At 44.0% G+C, this 17,907-nt stretch overlaps 1 protein-coding gene across 1 annotated transcript in view; it reads right to left on the reverse strand.

Annotated features, from left to right (window-relative positions):
- The window catches only part of TRMT61A (tRNA methyltransferase 61A), a 52,705-nt gene extending 35,017 nt beyond the window's left edge, over positions 1-17,688 (reverse strand). The window contains exons 1-3 of the mRNA XM_077467597.1: positions 17,544-17,688; positions 14,217-14,557; positions 2,173-2,439 (exon numbers count right to left, since the gene is read on the reverse strand). Coding sequence (XP_077323723.1) covers positions 2,173-2,439; positions 14,217-14,547 — 598 coding nt within the window. The 5' untranslated portion in view covers positions 14,548-14,557; positions 17,544-17,688. The remainder of the gene's footprint in view (positions 1-2,172; positions 2,440-14,216; positions 14,558-17,543) is intronic.
- Positions 17,689-17,907: the final 219 nt, after the last annotated feature.

The following is a 17,907-nucleotide window of genomic DNA, read 5'->3' on the forward strand; positions in this document are numbered from 1 at the left end:
GAGAACTGAGGGTTTGGGGGGCCACATTGCTGGACTGTGAGACAGGCGAGTCTTTTTATTAAAAAAATTCAGCAGCTACACTTTTTGTAGCTGCTGACTTTTAATAAAGACACAGAAAAGCCTAGAACTCCACTTTAATCTAAAAAAGCATTTCTACGTCTGTCTGTTGTGGTTAGCGAGATTTCCCCTCACTTCTTGTCCCGGGGACAACTTTTTTTTTACAAGACAGGAAGTGAAGAGATCTCCAACAGAGAACAACAACTCCAATGTTGCACAGTGGAGATTGAATTACTAAAGGCAAATAGACTGTGCAAGTGCAGTTGCTCCAGAGCTTAGTAAATGAGATAAACAGGGCCATCTTTAATATTGATTGGACCCTGGGCAAAAAAAATTCTTGGCCCCCCCCCCATGCAATTTCACTCTCCACCTGCTCTGAGACATACAATAAATAGCAGGTAGACTTAAAATCATCTTACTGTATCAGATCAGGCAGCGATTGCGATTGGTTGCCAGTGGTTACAGCATATCATTACTGCTTAATGACTGGTTGCTAGAGGTTACAGCACACATTACGGCTCACTGATTAGTTGGCAGAGGTTTACAGCAAAATGATTTCTGCTTGTTTATTGGTTGCTAGAGATTACTGTACAGTAATACTGCTCACTGATTGGTTGCTAGAGGTTACAGCACATCATCTCCTCACTGCAGGGGAGCATGATATACTGTACATATGAATGCCGCCTTTATTTACATATCAATGCTGCCGAATGCAGCTATTTACTTAGTAATGCAGCCCCTATTTACATATGAATGTCGGTTATTTACATATAAACACAGGGTCTGCAGGCGAGTCATCCATACACAACAGTAGGGCAGAGCTGGGCAGTATTAGTACCAACACTTCAGACTGAGATATCAGGACACAGCACGGGACTAAAACTTCAAGGGACAAGGGAATTTAAACTGGGATAATTGGCAAGTATGAGGCAGCTGCATAGGGCCCCACATCAATGACAGGGCCCAGGGCAGCTGCCCCTTTTGCCCTGGCTTAAAGACGGCCCTGGAGGTAAAGCTTCACTTTGCAAAGAATACCCAATTACGTGAAAGGAAATCTTTAAAAAAATGCATTTTTGCTTGAACATGATTAGATGATGGAAGTCAGCAGAGCTTCTGCTCCTTTACTAAGCTACGGAGCAACTGCACTTTGCAAAGTGCACAGCCATATTTGCCTTTAGTAAATCAACCTTAATGTGTCTAAATAAGACTGTACAGCCTGATGGGCACCAGAGTTGGCCCACACTGTCCAGTGTATTCTCTAATCTTACCTGCCTGATCAGACACACCTCTCTGGGCATTGGAGTGAAGAAAATGTTGGGATGTGCATTGCCAGAAAGAGAAGGGTATTTAAAACCATTCAGAATTGAAAACCGCTTTAAAATCATATGAAAGCTACTATATCAGTCCACACTGGAGAAATACTGTATACCTGTAAAGTGATCCTAAACAAATACAGTTTTATTTACATTCTCCCTTCTCTTTCAGTATGTGGATGATGGCACTGTAATTTTTTTTTAATTAGAAAACTTTTTCTGGATCAATACACCTGTGTCACATGACCCAGCACTTTCGCAGTCCTCTGCTGCTGTTCACAAGAAAAAAAAATACAAAACAAAAAAAAAAAACAGCCTTTGGGATACAAAGTACAAACAAACAAAACAATCGACATCAATAAAACTGTTTTAAATTGCCGTCCAAATATATATTTGAAACATATTTATTATTTTTGGCAATAACACGGTGTGGACAGATTTCTGGCAGTCACAGGCCCTCCAGCCTGCATCTTAGAACAGGGAGGTGAAGCCTCCATCAATCAAAATTTAATATCCCACCACCATTGTTAGCTGGTTAGTGGGTATGGAGGAGGGAAGTGGTCACTCCAATGCAGACACAGACAGCAATCTGTCCCGTCAAAGCCTTTCCCACTCCAAAAGGGATATAAGCTATGGGTTTGAACATTGTACCAGAAATGTTCACAATAATTTAACGACAAAAACATAATTTAAATATGTCTATGTCAAGGCAGGAGATAGTGTTCTCATAGACAAGGAAGGCAAACATCTGACTGGTTGGTATGGTAAAAACACATTCAAATTCTCCGTTTATTCAGCATACCTTCAATCTTCAAAGCATCCTTTGCATGACCGATGGCCTCCCAGGGTGATGGTATATCCAGGAACACGGCATCTGCAATATGAGATACTCCAAAGCCATTCTTACACACATCCTGATTCTTCACGGTTACCAGATGATCCACTTTGTGCTGTTGGAACTCCTCAATGGCCTTCTCAGCTCTCTGCTGGTGGAACTCCACAGTGTACAAGTGACCCGTCGGTGCCACTGTCCGTATGATGGCGTGGGAAAGAGAGCCACTTCCAGTACCTATAAAGAATGTAATTTGGGTTAAACACTACATTAGCGACTGCTTTTATCTGAAGGTTGTAGAATTTCTAAAAAGGTTTTTGTACATAGACCCTCTTGGACCATGGCACCCAAGTTTATTTGGGAGCACAGCTAGGTTTTGAGATTGGTATAATGCAATCGGATTCTTGGTGAGCCCATGTTAGTCTTTTGGTCCTTGTGAAGGAGACGGGTTTTTCTTCAGGGCATGAGGGCTATGCTATACAACCAGATACGAGTGATAGCCTGTGGTTGGTGGTGTTCCTCTTATGCCTCTCCCCCAGGTGGCACCTGGTTTTACAGACCGCAAGCTGACACTTTAATTGGCCTACTTTTGCTTTTAACCCCTTTGCGCCAACATAACACAACTATGTGGCCTCACTGGACTAGGCTTTTTGCCGTGGGGCCACATATACACGTATCTGTCTTCGTGCTGGGAGCACGCCGCACAGAGCACTCCCAACACAAAGACCGGGGTCTTACCGAGAGCCTTGAGTCCCGTAATAATCAGGACCTAGAATCCCCGATTCTGGGTCACCTGATCGCTGTAATAGCCTCTGATTGGCTAAGACAGTCATCAGTCACTGTGAAGCCCACCCCTGTGTTTCTCTCTGTGAATAGAGGGGAGAGATACATTGCAGTCGCTCTCCTTGCAGAGGAAAAAAAAATTAAAAATCTAAATAAATAATAATTTAAAAAAATATAAACCTAGATCTAGGTCAGTGCCAGGGTTAGTGTTTAGGTCAAGTAACGGTCAAAGGTCAAGGTCAGTATACTTTGGGCAGGATTTTTTTTTTTTTTTTTTAATTAGCATCAGCGTGTTTTAGGTAGGACAAAAAAAAATAATGTGCACTATTGTTTGTGGATTGTACTACAGGAACAAACAAATAACACACACACGTATGTGGTATCGCTACAATCGTCAGGAGCAGAATTTATTTTTAGTTGTTCTTTGGTGGTAGGTTATGGTAGTAACAAGAGATATACAGCTAAAATTTCCAAAAAAATAAATAAATAAAAAAAGATATTTATACATTTCTTTTTTATTTTATTTTTTTACTATTTTGGTCCAGTTTTGAGAATGGAATTTTTTTTTAAATAAATAAAATCAGGAGCTATCCATTACCATTTACCACCAAAAAACAAACAAAAACAGTTTGTCCTAAAAAAAACAAAAACACAATGTATAATACAACTGGATGCACAAAGTAGCTGTGATGATATGTACGGTTTTACCAATACGTGTCAAAATTGCACTCTCGGGTATGGATAAGCGGCAATGATGGGCACTGGTCAGTCGGCACTGATATGCGGAAATCTCGGGTATGAATAAGCGGCAATGATGGACGCCGATAGGCTGCAACGATGGACATCACTGATAGAAATTGATTGGCTGCACTGGTAATCAGTGCTCGGATTATCAGTGTAAATGCCCCATGGGGATTGCCGCTCATCAGGTCTCCTCTCCTCACGTGCCGTCAGCATGAAGAGAGGTGTGCAGACAACTGGCAAGTCCTGTTTACACTGTTATCAGCTGTGATTAGACACAACTGGTCACATGGTAAAGAGCAGTTATGATTGGCTCTTCACCCCGATCTGTGATCAGCTGTGTTCCGAAGGAAGGGGTTAAAAAAAAAAAAAAACACAACTTGAATATCACTTTAAAGCACACTCCAGGGGGTGTTCCATCTTACAGGAATGGATCCATTATATTCACCGCAGTTTCATTTAAACCTACAGGTCTGCAATCTCTGTTTGCTTTGGGACGGCCAAAAGGAGAAACAAAATCAATATCGATTGATGGATAAAGCAAAAGATTCTAAACAGTCTGCTTACAGAGCAAACAAACAGAGCGTCTATGGGCAGAGCTGCCTGAAAGGCCTGTACACACATACATACGCATGCAGAGCCCAGACAGTTTATCCCTTGTTCTCAGAACAATGTATGATTGACACCAGGGATAGAGCATTACGGAACGCTCTGGAAAGTGCGGCATGATAAGACTCCTGACGTCTTACAGAAGGCTATGGGCCACATGCACAGCTATTAACTCTTAAGCTGGCCTTACACTAGTAGAATTTTGTTAAAAATGTCATATTCTAAACATTTTTTGGAATTTCTAATCATTATTGGGGTCGAATCGTATTGCAGCGACAAACCAATTCGAAAAAGTAGGATGGATTTTTTTTTCTTGAATTCGTTTCCAAGGCCTCGTTTACACTCGTGCTGTGGCCTGTGCAGCGAGAATGGACCGTTTATGGGGCTGGAGCCGCACGCAGCTGCATGCAGGCAGCCTATTGTTAGACCCCTTCAACACTGGAGGCGATTTTTCCGGCGCTTTAACGCTAAAAATATCTCCTGTAAAGAGCCTGAAAAAAGCCTCAGCTGCAATCCCAGTGTGAAAGCCAGAGTGCTTTTACACTGGGGCGCTGCGCTGGCAGGGCGTCACAAAAAGTCCTGCAAGCAGGAGCTGTGAATACAGTTCTCCTAAAGCACCCTTGCCCATTGAAATCAATGGGTAGTGCTGCCGAACCGCCAGCAAAGCACCGCAGCAGTGTTTTTAACCCTTTTTCGGCTGCTAGCGGGGGGTCAAAACTGTTCCGCTAGCGACTGAATAGCGCCGCTAAAACAGTAAAGCGCCGCTATACACATATATACATGACGCCCGGGTTGCTTTCGATGTGAAAGGGCTCTTACTCTATGAGGATGCAGTAGCTGTTCAGACACAGCCACTCATTCTAATTTTACAGACGTGAAGGGGCAGATAACCGGCCCCTGAAGTCTGTGCGGGTTCAGGGTCAGTCAGCCACCCCTGCACACCTATCAACCTAGCACAAGTGGTTATGTCTGTATAACTGCTGCATTCTCCTAGAGCAGTGGTCTCCAAGTTCTCTAAACAAAAAGGTACAGTTTACTGTCATTCAGACTTTAAAGGGGCTGGACTGGAAACTCTAAAAGTAGAAAATATCCCAGGATCAGTGGGAGTAAACAACACCCCAATCTTTGGTGCCAGTGAGAGGAATTGGGCACCATTGTTGGTTGCCAGTGAGAGGAATTGGGCACCATTGTTGGTTGCCAGTGAGAGGAATTGGTGGTTGAACTGGATGGACTTTTTTCCAAGCTGACTAACTATATAACTGGATTCCATCACTGGAGTCATTGGGAGGAGCTGTGCCCCTTCATTGGTGTCAGTGGATGACCCCAAGGGCCATGTAAAAACCAGCCCCTGAGCCACAGTTTGGAGACCCCGAATCAATGGAGGAGTGGTGAGTTCACCACTCCAGCAGTCAAGGCAGCTGGCGGATCCAGACTTCGGAAGACAGGATGACTCGCTGCCTCGACTAAACTTGGTGACGTCAGTGGAGAGCAGACTTCAGAGGGAACACATTTAACCCCTTGTTCGCCCCCCAGTGTTAACCCCTTCCATGCCAGCGACATTTACACAGTAACCAGTGCCTTTTTAATAGCTCTGATCGTTGTATAAATGTCAATGGTCCCAAAAACGTGTCAAAAGTGTCTGACCTGTCCGCTGCAATGTCGCAGTCCCAATAAAAATAGCAGATTGCCGCTATTACTAGAAGAAAAAAAAAAAAAAAAAGCCATAAATCTATTCCCTATTTTGTAGATGATATAACGTGTGTGTAAAATTTTTTAGTGTTGTCACATAAAAAATAAAAATAAAAAAATTTATCTAAAATTTTTTATTATATATATATATAATTTGGGGGGGGGGGGGGGGGGGTTTATATAAAAAAAAAAAAAAAAGGGAGTCTTGGCTAGAGTTCCACTTTTACGATTCTTATGGAGCAAACTATTTTTCTCCATAACATTACCCTGCAGACTGAAGCACCTAGACATGGGGAATGCCCATAATTCACTTCGGAGTGTGGGCAAAATCAATTAATTAATTCTAACTAGTGGAATTTTCCACACAAAGCCTTGACATTGAGGTGACTGACAAGGGCCTTCACAAATATTAACAGATATGATTTGGTATCAATCTAATCAGGCGGTGCGGTGGCACGCCGCGGTCTGATCCAGCAGCTCAGGGGTTAAGAGTTGAGCACAGCTGAAGGAGCAAAGCAGGCGTTGAATCTCCACCTAAAATGTTCTTTTGCTGCTGCTGAGATACCATCTGTGACCTCCAGCCGAGGCTCAGATCACATGTCCTGACTAAGCTTCCTGAACACAGGCTTACCAAGCGGCTTGCGGATGGCAGGCCATTATCAAAATGAAATGTGCAGAGGTGCATTACAGTACGGACACAGCGACTGGACTGAGGGATCTGCGACAAGTAGATCATCGTATCCGTGGCCTCGTTTGCAAAGCAAAATTAGACAAAAAAATAGGCCCACATCACAGGGCACCTGCCTGCTAATTTTAACCACTTCAGCCACCGGAGGATTTGGCTGGCCAAAGACCAGAGCACTTTTTGCGATTCGGCGCTGTGTCGCTTTAACTGACAATTGCGCGGTCGTGCAGCGTGGCTCCCAAACAAAATCCACTCTTTTTTTTTGCCCACAAATAGAGCTTTCTTTTGGTGGTATTTGATTACCTTGGCGGTTCTTACTTTTTGCGCTATAAACAAAGAAGAAAAAAAAAAAAAAAAAGAGCGACCATAAAAAAAAAAAAAGCAATATTTTATACTTTTTGCGATAATAAATATCACAAAAAATATATATAAAAAAAAATGTTTGCTCAGTTTAGCCCAATATATTCTTCTACATATTTTTGGTAAAAAAAGATTGCAAGCGTTTATTGATTGGTTTGCACGAAAGCTATAGAGTCTACAAAATAGGGGATATTTTTATGGCATTTTTATTGATAATTTTTATTTTTTTTACTAGTAATGGCGGTAATCAGCGATTTTTATCGTGACTGCGACATTATGGCGGGCACATCGGACATTTTTGACACATTTTTGGGGCCATTGGCATCAATACAGCGATCAATGCTAAAAAATTGCATTGGTTACTGTAAAAAATGTCACTGGCAGTGAATGGGGTTAACCAGGATGGGGCGCTGCAGGGGTTAAGTGTGTCCTAGGGATTGATTCTAACTGTAGGGGGGGGATGGGCTAGCTGTGACACAACACTGATCACCGCTCCAGATTACAGCAAGCTGTGATCAGTGTACTGTCACTAAGCAGAACGGGGAGATGCTTGTTTACATCAGCATCTCCCTGTTCTTCCTCTCCGTGTGACGATCGCGGGTATCCCCGCGGACATCGAGTCCGCGGGACCCACTGTCGGAATCACGGAGCTCGCGTGCGCCTGCTATGAAAGCCTCGCGAGATCACGTAATATAATATAACGTGATTTTGCGCAGCGGAGCCAACCCTCCTCGGTAAAACTGCAGTGGCTGGTCCGCCATCGGTTAAAGTGTAACTCCACTTTTGTTAAGAAAAAACGCACATCCCCCTCTGGGTGATCTCTGTACATTGCAAGGATTATAACAACCTTTGTTGCCGATTCCTACCTTTTGTTATTCTGAAGAAATCCCTCTGTGTTTGCCTGTGCCTCTGTACTGAGTGAGTCTAACGGGAGTGATTTCATTATTAACGGTCAGCTGTGGAGCTGAAAGGCACTAATATATATCTAAAAAGATATATATATATATATATATATATATATATATATACATACATATATACACACATACACACACACACACAGTTTTATATTGTTTCAGTTCACTTTGAGATCAATTTTAGCGCTGCACTTATTTTCCACATATTTTTTGATTTTTGCAATTGATCTATTGCTGTGCTAGCTGCTTTCTTAAAGAGGAAGTAAAGGCACTTTATATATATATATATATATTTTTTTTTAAATGCAACCTGCAAGGCAAAGGCATAATGAGCTAGTATGCATTGCATACTAGCTCATTATGAATAACTTGCCTGAGAACGAAGCCCCTGAAGAGGTCCTCCTTCATCTTCACCGCTGCCATGGATCCCGGAGTGACTTCCGGGTCTCGCCGCTCCGGCGCTGATTCGCCGGAGCCGCGATGACGTCACTCCCGTGCATGCGCACGAGAGCTGAAACGAGCGGCATATCGCCGTGATCTGCGGCCTGCTCAGTGCACCGCTGTCTACGGTGCCTGTCTTTTTGTAAATATCTCCAAAACCGTGTAGGTTTAGGAGATATTTCTTGAACCTACAGGTAAGCCTTAATCTAGGCTTACCTGTAGGTCAAAGTGTTTTGTAAGGGTTTACAACCACTTTAACATCCTTAATAGACAGCGCGGTATATCTGTTTTATTTTTCACATTGTAATACTGATGACTAGCTCTTTGTCCTCTACGTGCTTTTTGGGCACAGCTTCCAGATTTCAGTTCCTCTTTAGGCTTCATACACACAGGATCTTTTATTTTTTTTTATTTTTTTTGTTTTAACTCACCTAGAAGCCTGCAGTATTTTTGCAGAAAAACCACCTGATGCTCTAAAAGTGTCCAACGCTTTTACGAGCATTTAAGTGAATTTACAGGTGTCAAGGCGTTAATTCATTGGCCAAATTAATTATTAATTCATTGAAATTAATGCTCAACTGCTAAACATGCCTAGCGTCAAAGCGGTAGTAAACTCACTGAAATTATTTATTTTTTTCATACCTGTAAGGAAAAGTTATAATGAGCTAGTATGCACTGCATACTAGCTCATTATGAAATACTTAACCTAGAATGAGGCCCCGACATCTGGCCCGATACACGCAGAGGCAGCTGACATGTTCACTTGGTGTGTTTTCCCAGATATCACGGCTCCGGCGCTGTGAGTGGCCGGAGCCGCGATATCGTCACTCCCACGCGTGCGCGTGGGAGATTTCTTTCCGGCAGGGTCCGGCATCTGCCGGGCTTCCAGCCAAAAAACCCCTGTGCGCATGCACCGCCTCACTGACAGGGGAATATCTCCTAAACCATACAGGTTTAGGAGATTTTTTTTTTTTACCTACAGGTAAGCCTTATTATAGATAAAGTCAAAAAATAGACTATACAACCACTTTAACCACTTAACAACCGCCCATTGCCGATTAACGGCATCAGGGCGGTTGTTTAACTCTAAGAGGCCGTTAATTAACGGCCTCCCAGAATTCTGCTCTCGCGCGCCCCCTGGGGCGCGCACACGAGAGCATCCGTGACCGCTGGGTCCAGTGGACCCGGCGCATCACGAATCACGGTAAACGGCCGCTCATCGCGGCCGTTTACCACGTGATCGCTCCGTCAAATGACGGAGTGATCACTTGTAAACAAGCCGGCGTCATGTTATGACGCCGGTTCCTCCCTCCCCCTCTCTGTACCGATCGGTACAGCGGAGGGGGAAGAGATCGGTGTCAGCAGCGATGTGGGCTGCATCTGCAGTGCCCACATCGCTGCTCACCGAAAATTAACCCCTCAAATCCCTGCAAATACTCTGCATTACTCTGCAATTCCCTGCAAATACTCTGCATTACTCTGCAATTCCCTGCAAATACTCTGCATTACTCTGCAATTCCCTGCAAATACTCTGCATTACTCTGCAATTCCCTGCAAATACTCTGCAATTCCCTGCAAATACTCTGCAATTCCCTGCAAATACTCTGCAATTCCCTGCAAATACTCTGCAATTCCCTGCAAATACTCTGCAATTCCCTGCAAATACTCTGCAATTCCCTGCAAATACTCTGCAATTCCCTGCAAATACTCTGCAATTCCCTGCAAATACTCTGCAATTCCCTGCAAATACTCTGCAATTCCCTGCAAATACTCTGCAATTCCCTGCAAATACTCTGCAATTCCCTGCAAATACTCTGCAATTCCCTGCAAATACTCTGCAATTCCCTGCAAATACTCTGCAATTCCCTGCAAATACTCTGCAATTCCCTGCAAATACTCTGCAATTCCCTGCAAATACTCTGCAATTCCCTGCAAATACTCTGCAATTCCCTGCAAATACTCTGCAATTCCCTGCAATGCCCTGCAATGCCCTGCAAATACTCTGCAATGCCCTGCAACGCTCTGCAATGCCCTGCAACGCTCTGCAATGCCCTGCAACGCTCTGCAATGCCCTGCAACGCTCTGCAACACTCCGCAATGCCCTGCAACACTCCGCAATGCCCTGCAACACTCCGCAATGCCCTGCAACACTCCGCAATGCCCTGCAACACTCCGCAATGCCCTGCAACACTCCGCAATGCCCTGCAACACTCCGCAATGCCCTGCAACACTCCGCAATGCCCTGCAACACTCCGCAATGCCCTGCAACACTCCGCAACGCTCTGCAATACCCTGCAACACTCTGCAACACCCGCCAATACCCTGCAACACCCGCCAATACCCTGCAACACTCTGCAATGCTCTGCAACCCCCGCTGATACCCTGCAACACTCTGCAATGCTCTGCAACCCCCGCCGATACCCTGCAACACTCTGCAATGCTCTGCAACCCCCGCCGATACCCTGCAACACTCTGCAATGCTCTGCAACCCCCGCCGATACCCTGCAACACTCTGCAATGCTCTGCAACCCCCGCCGATACCCTGCAACACTCTGCAATGCTCTGCAACCCCCGCCGATACCCTGCAACACTCTGCAATGCTCTGCAACACCCGCCAATACCCTGCAATGCTCTGCAACGCAGTACTCTGCAACACCATGCTCTGAGATACCCAGCCATAGTCGGTGATACCCTGCAATACCCAGCCATAGACATCTCCCGCCGCCCTCCGCCCTCCGGTGCTTCTACCGAATCGCTAATACGATCAAAGCCAGAATCTTTTTTTTTTTCAGGCTTCCCAGCTTAGAGGTGAGATGTGGGTCTTATTGACCCCACATCTCACTGTAAAGAGGACCTGTCATGCCATATTCCTATTACAAGGGATGTTTACATTCCTTGTAATAGGAATAAAAGTGATCAAAAAAATTATTTTTGGGGAAAAAAATGTCAAACTAAAATAAAGTAAAATGAACAATAAAAAAAAATGTTTTTTTTAAAGCGCCCCTGTCCCCATGTGCTCGCATGCAGAAGCGAACGCATGCGTAAGTCCCGCCCACATATGAAAACGGTGTTCAAACCACACATGTGAGGTATCGCTGCGAACGTTAGAGCGAGAGAAATAATTCTAGCCCTAGACCTCCTCTGTAACTCAAAACATATAACCAGTAAAAAAAAATGTAAATCGTCGCCTATGGGGATTTTTAAGTAGCGACGTTTGCCGCCATTCCACGAGCGTGTGCAATTTTGAAGAGTGACATATTAGGTATCTATTTACTCAGCGTAACTTCATCTTTCACATTATGCAAAAATTGGGCTAACTTTACTGTGTTTTTTTTTTTTTAAGCACAAAACAGTTTTTTTTCCAAAAAAAAGCATTCGAAAAATTACTGCGCAAATACCGTGCGAGATAAAAAGTTGCAAAGACCACCATTGTATTCTCCAGGGTGTTTGCTAAAAAAACATATATAATGTTTTGGAGTTCTATGTAATTTTCTAGCAAATAAATTATGATTTTTACATGTAGGAGAGAAATGTCAGAATTGTCCTGGGTGCTCCAGAACACCTGATGGCGCTCCATGCATGTTGGGCCTCTGTATGTGGCCACGCTGTGTAAAAGTCTCACACATGTGGTATCACCATACTCGGGAGTAATAGCAGAATGTGTTTTGGGGTGTAATTTGTGGTATGCATATGCTGTGTGTGAGAAATAACCTGATAATATGACAATTTTGTGAAAAAAAAAAAAAAAGTAAAAAGAATCTTGATTTTGCAAAGAATTGTGGGAAAAAATGACAACTTCAAAAAACTCATCATGCCTCTTACTAAATACCTTGGAATGTCTTCTTTCCAAAAAGGGGTCATTTGGGGGGTATTTGTACTTTTCTGGCATGTTAGGGTCTCAAGAATTGAAATAGGCCGTCAGTCCTTCAGGTGTGATCAATTTTCAGATATTGGCACCATAGCTTGTGGACTCTATAACTTTCACAAAGACCAAATAATATCCACCAATTTGTACTTATTTTTACCAAAGATATGTAGTAGTATAAATTTTGGCCAAAATTTATGAAGAAAAAATTACTAATCTGCTAAATTTTCTAACAGAAACAAAGAAAAATTCGTTTTTTTTACAGAATTTTCGGTATTTTTTCTTTTATAGCACAAAAAAAAAAAAAACCCAGCGGTGATTAAATACCACCAAAAGAAAGCTCTATTTGTGTGAAAAAAAAGGACAAAAATTTCATATAGGTCCAGTGTTGCATGACTGAGTAATTGTCATTCAAAATGCGAGAGCACCGAAAGCTGAAAATTGGTCTGGTTATTAAGGGTGTTTAAGTGCCCAGTGGTCAAGTGGTTAACAAGCGTTTACGCTCATTTAGACACGTTTACAAATGCCAAGCAGTTCTTCTGCCCAAACTCTGCTGCTCCTGGACACACCGGCAGTGTTTTTTTTTTTCCCCTGCCCATAAACACTGCTAAACGTCTATGTGTGCATGGAGACCCAGACTAACACACAGGGGAGTTTAGTAGCAGAAAAAAAAAAAAAAAAAACACCAGACACCCCAAGGAGTGCACTGCATGTCCTGTGTGCATGAGGCCTTAAAGTAGAACTAAAGGCAAAACAATTTGTAATTTTATTTTATAACTCCATTCAGGGTTTTTCTTTGCCATCTGTCACTCAATAGAGACATTTTCCTTCACTTTCTGTCCCATAACCACAACATCAAGAGGGGCTCCCTGGTTGTCACCAAGCTCATCAGAATTAGTGGAAGACTTCTGTATCCCTGTTCTGGTGACAACTACAAATTTGGTGTGTGCATTCACTTCCACTCCTAAGCTTGCCATAGAGGAGTTTTTTTTTTTTTTTTTTTTTTGGATCACCCAGTGGGCAAAACGAAAAAACTAATGGGTTCCCCCCCATCAACTCAAGTGAGGTACATGGAGGAATCCCCCCTGTGGTGCCATTGTATTCTGCTCTCAGAAGACCCTCATCAGCAGCTGATTGGGCTTGTTGGATACATTTTCTCAATGAGAGCGGTCACAGTCAGTGTTGAACCGGTAAAATTTTGATCTATCTGTGGCCTTCTTTGGTGATAAGGTTCACCAGGACAAATAAAGAGGATGAATATCCCTAAAAGGGTCACTGACAGCAATAAGAACCTGACAGATGTTAACCCCCCCCCCCCCACTAAACAAAAATAAGAAGTTTTGCCTTTTATACTTTAAGCCCGGGTTCACACTATAACCCGCTGCAGAACGCACAGGAGCGCTGTGCGTCCCTGTTCCCCGTTTTAGAGATGAATCAGGGCCGATTCTATGCCTGAATTTGGCACTGAAATGGAGCCAAAGACGCACGTTTTTTCTGCAGTGCGCTCCGCAGCCGCCCCGGAGATATGTGACCCAACCGGCTCCATAGGGAGCCAATCACATTCTCCTGCTATGCAAATTAGATGCGGCAAAGCGCACATCTAATTCGCATAGGTGTGAACGGGGGCTAAGGGTCAGACCTACGAAGGGATAGAATAATTCAACCTAAAAAAGGTGACCAAATCAGATTTGGCAGGGCTGACCCTTTTTATAAGTATTATCAATTGTTTGGAATACAGTTGAATAGGTCTTTTTTTTTTTTTTTTTTTTTTTTTTATTCACTTCTCTACTATATAAAGAAAAGCATTCATTTCCTAGGACAGCTTGGAATTGCCTATTACTCCATGTACCAGTTCAGCAATACCGATGTAATGGAATGGATGGAATAACCTTCCTAAAATATACCTGTAATAAAACATAATTACCTGACTCACAGACCACAGAGCCTGGCTTCAGCTCCAGCATCATGGTGATCATCGAGATGTCCGTAGAATAAAGGATTTGAGTTCGATGAGGCAGGTTCATTGTCCAGAGCTCCGGGGTTGGATACAGAATGTATACCCATCCTCCTTTGCTGCAGGTCACCTTGGAGCCATAGTTCTTCCCAATAAGGTCGGTGGAGTGCCTGATGACCCCATATTTAGTCTGAGTCTGGCTTCCTTGTTTGATAGTCACCGGGAACATGGAGTCATGTCCCAGAAAGATAATGGCTGTGTCACCATCTTGGATTTGCTCTCTGTATTCCACAAAACTCATGCCGTACAATCTTAAAATAAAATAAAAAATGAATAAGTCAGTAAAAAGTTAATAAAGAGATCAGTAAAATCTCATAAAGTTAACATTATTGGGCCTATATGAGAACCAGAATCTTAAGCCAAGCAACATTTTATGCAAGAATCTGAATATTAAGAACCAATTCTTTGTGGTATTATTGAAAACAAGGTGCCCTGAGCCTACTACAGTGATTATTTGCTTGCACAGGGATCTCACGGTTATGGCATATGCATACGTAGATGGACCAATCAGACAATGTGTAGAAATTTTTTTTTTTTTTTTTTTTTACTAACTGAGAAGTGTTAAATAACATTCAACTGGTTGTAAAGGCTGAAGGTTTACATGAAGGTAAAAAAAACAAAACAAAAAAACTTCTGTGCGCTGCATCCCCCCTAGCCCCACCTCGATCCAGTGATGTGCATGAGAGCAGCGGCTCTCCCGAGTCTCTCCATCCTCATTTCCTGAAATACAGCAGCAGGAGCCATTGGCTCCCACTGTTGTGAATCACAGCCAGTGAGGAGGGAGCAGTGTGGTACCAAGCTACGCTCTGTGTGTCTTATGGACAAACACAGGCGACTCGGGAGCAAACATGCACAAGTGCCCCCATAGCAAGCCACTTGCTATGGGGGCACTCAGCAAGAGGGCGGGGCCTGGAGCCGGCGGGGGACCCAAGAAGAGGAGGATTGGAACTGCACTGTGCAAAAACCACACTGAGTAAGTATGAAGTCCCTTTACCCTGTTCACTTCTGACCACGCTAGGCACGGATGCAAATCAGTCATAACGTGGTCAGTTTGTGTCTGTACCTTCTGTTTTGGAGCTACAGGACGTGCCTGTACTCATGTGGTCAGATCTCTATGGACACGCTCCCCATATTCTGCATGTCTGTACTCTCAGGGTCACATCTTTTTGCCTTAGATCAGTATAGTAGCTAATTTAAATATTTTAGGATAGTCCATGTTCACATTCACTTTAAACCCCCTGAATATCTTGTTGCTGTCTGTAACCCATTAATAGCAGTAGTAAACCACATCCCAAAAAAAAAAAAAAAAAATGGTACTGGGCAGTTTAAGTCATAATGTGCTAGTATACATCGCATATTAGCACATTACGACAGACTTACCTGAAAACAAAGCCCCCCAGTGGCACTATGTACCCGCTGAAGGTGCTTCCATCTTCACCTGGTCTTCGGGGATAGGAGTGGCCAAGCCAGCGATGACATCACTCCCGTGCATGTGGGAGTTGCTGTTTACAGTACGGGTATGCCGTTCCTTCAAAACACATGCGCTGGTGACATCACCGGCTGCATCTAGAGTAAATATCTCCTAAACGGTGCACGTTTAGGACATATTTACTGTACCTATAGGTAAGCCTTGCTATTATAGGCTTACCTATAGGTAAACATCATACATGGGAGTTACCTCCCACATTATAGAGATGCAACAGGATATGAAAGGTCACCCCTACAAAGCAAAAGAATCCCCTCTTCAACAGTTCTCACCGAAACAGATGTCCTCATTGAAAAACATTCCCATCGCTTCCAGTTGCGGTGACAACGGAAAGCGATGGGAAAGTTTATTGGTAACAAATTTAAATTTCTCATCACTTTCTGTCCGGTGATAACAGTCAACAGCAGGGATGAGCTCAGGCATTTTCAGGTTCCCAGTGCAGACCCACCTACAAGAGCCCACCAGGAAGCTGCCACTATACTGTGCCGATGCATTCCCCACCCTGCAGCGGCACATATGCATGCCCCTTGTATACATTTGGCTGCAGTGTGAGGAATGGGGATGAGCTCCGGTGTGTTTGCATACTCCACGTGCAGAGCCCGCCAGGAAGTTGGCGCAGCGCTGTGCTAATCACAGGCAGTGAGACATTGCCCGATCTCTGCAGCTGCGCATTGATGTGTCACTGCGATTAGCGCAGCGCCGACTTCCTGGCGGGCTCTGCACATGGAGTATGCAAACACGTGCAGGACTAGGATCACAATATGCCTGAGCTCATTCCTGGTCATCAGGATAAATGGCAAGGGTGCAACTACCCCAGTTGTGTTCAGACACAAGTCCAAACCCTCGTGATTAATCCCACCAGGAAGCTGACAAAGTGCATTCTCCACCACCCATAATATATAGGGGTAGTGTATACATGTGGGTGCAGGACTCGCCTCCACACCTATGATAGGCTGTCCACTTTGACAGGTTCCTGGTGGGATAGATCAGTTGGGTCCGCACACTTGAAGTCATCCTGCTCATCAGGGGTCACAGGTAAGGGCTCTTTCACATGACCGATCCGTTCAGGTCCGCCTGTCAGTTTTTTAGGCGGACCTGAACAGATGCTCCATAGAGGTCTATGGAGCATCGGATGTCAGCGGTGACATGTCCGCTGACATCCGACCCGCTCCGATCTGAAAAAGTGTGAAGGAGGAAAAACCTACTTTTACATCTATCTGCAGATCAAATGACGATGGACTCTAAGGTCCGTCCTCATCCGATCCCCCATAGGTGAGAGCGGTGCTCTGACAGGTCCGTTCCTGCACAGTGTGCAGAGACGGACCTGTCATCTTCCTGCTCAGTGGGAATCGACACAGCGATCCCCCGCCAAGCAAGCGGATGTTCACAGGGCGGATCATCACGGATCCGTCCCGTGTGAAAGAGCTCTTACAATAAAAGCCAGAGGGCTTCTAATCTCTTCTCTATCAAAAACAAAACGCATTCTGTTAGCAATATGAGAACTGCCATTTCTAATTCAGAAATAGGAATGGTTTCCTAATTACAAGCAATTAGCTCAGCCCTAAATAAGCATTTCTTTGAATTTTACAGCCACGGCAGTCCAGCTGTGTTTCTTACAACAATCAAATCTGAATCGGGGAAAACAATCTCAATGGATTACTTCTGTCTGCATTATCTCTATTCTCTGATCTATTTAGGGTGAGGGTGGCTGGACTCTGCCGCCTATGAGAAGATCAGGGGTCTCCAGTTACCTGTGAACACGTCCAGTCCCTTTAATACAATGATAAGGGATGCTAAAACTTCTCAGCGATGTGATTTCTGCAGCATCTGTCTCCCCCAGTGACACACGTGGAGGCGCTTCCTGGTCGCTCCCTGATGACGTCACTGGAGCCTTGTTGGCAGGATGTCTCTGCCTCTGGTTCTATTTTGGTTCCAATTAAAGCTCATTGATCAAATATTCCAAGCAAAAATAGACATTAAAACATGTAACTGGGCCCCTCCTCCCTCCCTCCCCTGCTGTCTCCGTCTGGCAGTGTATGCCGCTAGTGTAGTGTACAAATATCACTATATCTTGCAATACTTGTTCCAGCAACATATTGGCAGTCGCAGCAGATG

This window comes from Lithobates pipiens, unplaced genomic scaffold (genome assembly GCF_037356315.1).
Source record: "Lithobates pipiens isolate NorthernLeopardFrog02 unplaced genomic scaffold, aLitPip1_a1.2 Scaffold_57, whole genome shotgun sequence".
In the NCBI taxonomy this organism is placed as follows: Eukaryota; Metazoa; Chordata; class Amphibia; order Anura; family Ranidae; genus Lithobates; species Lithobates pipiens.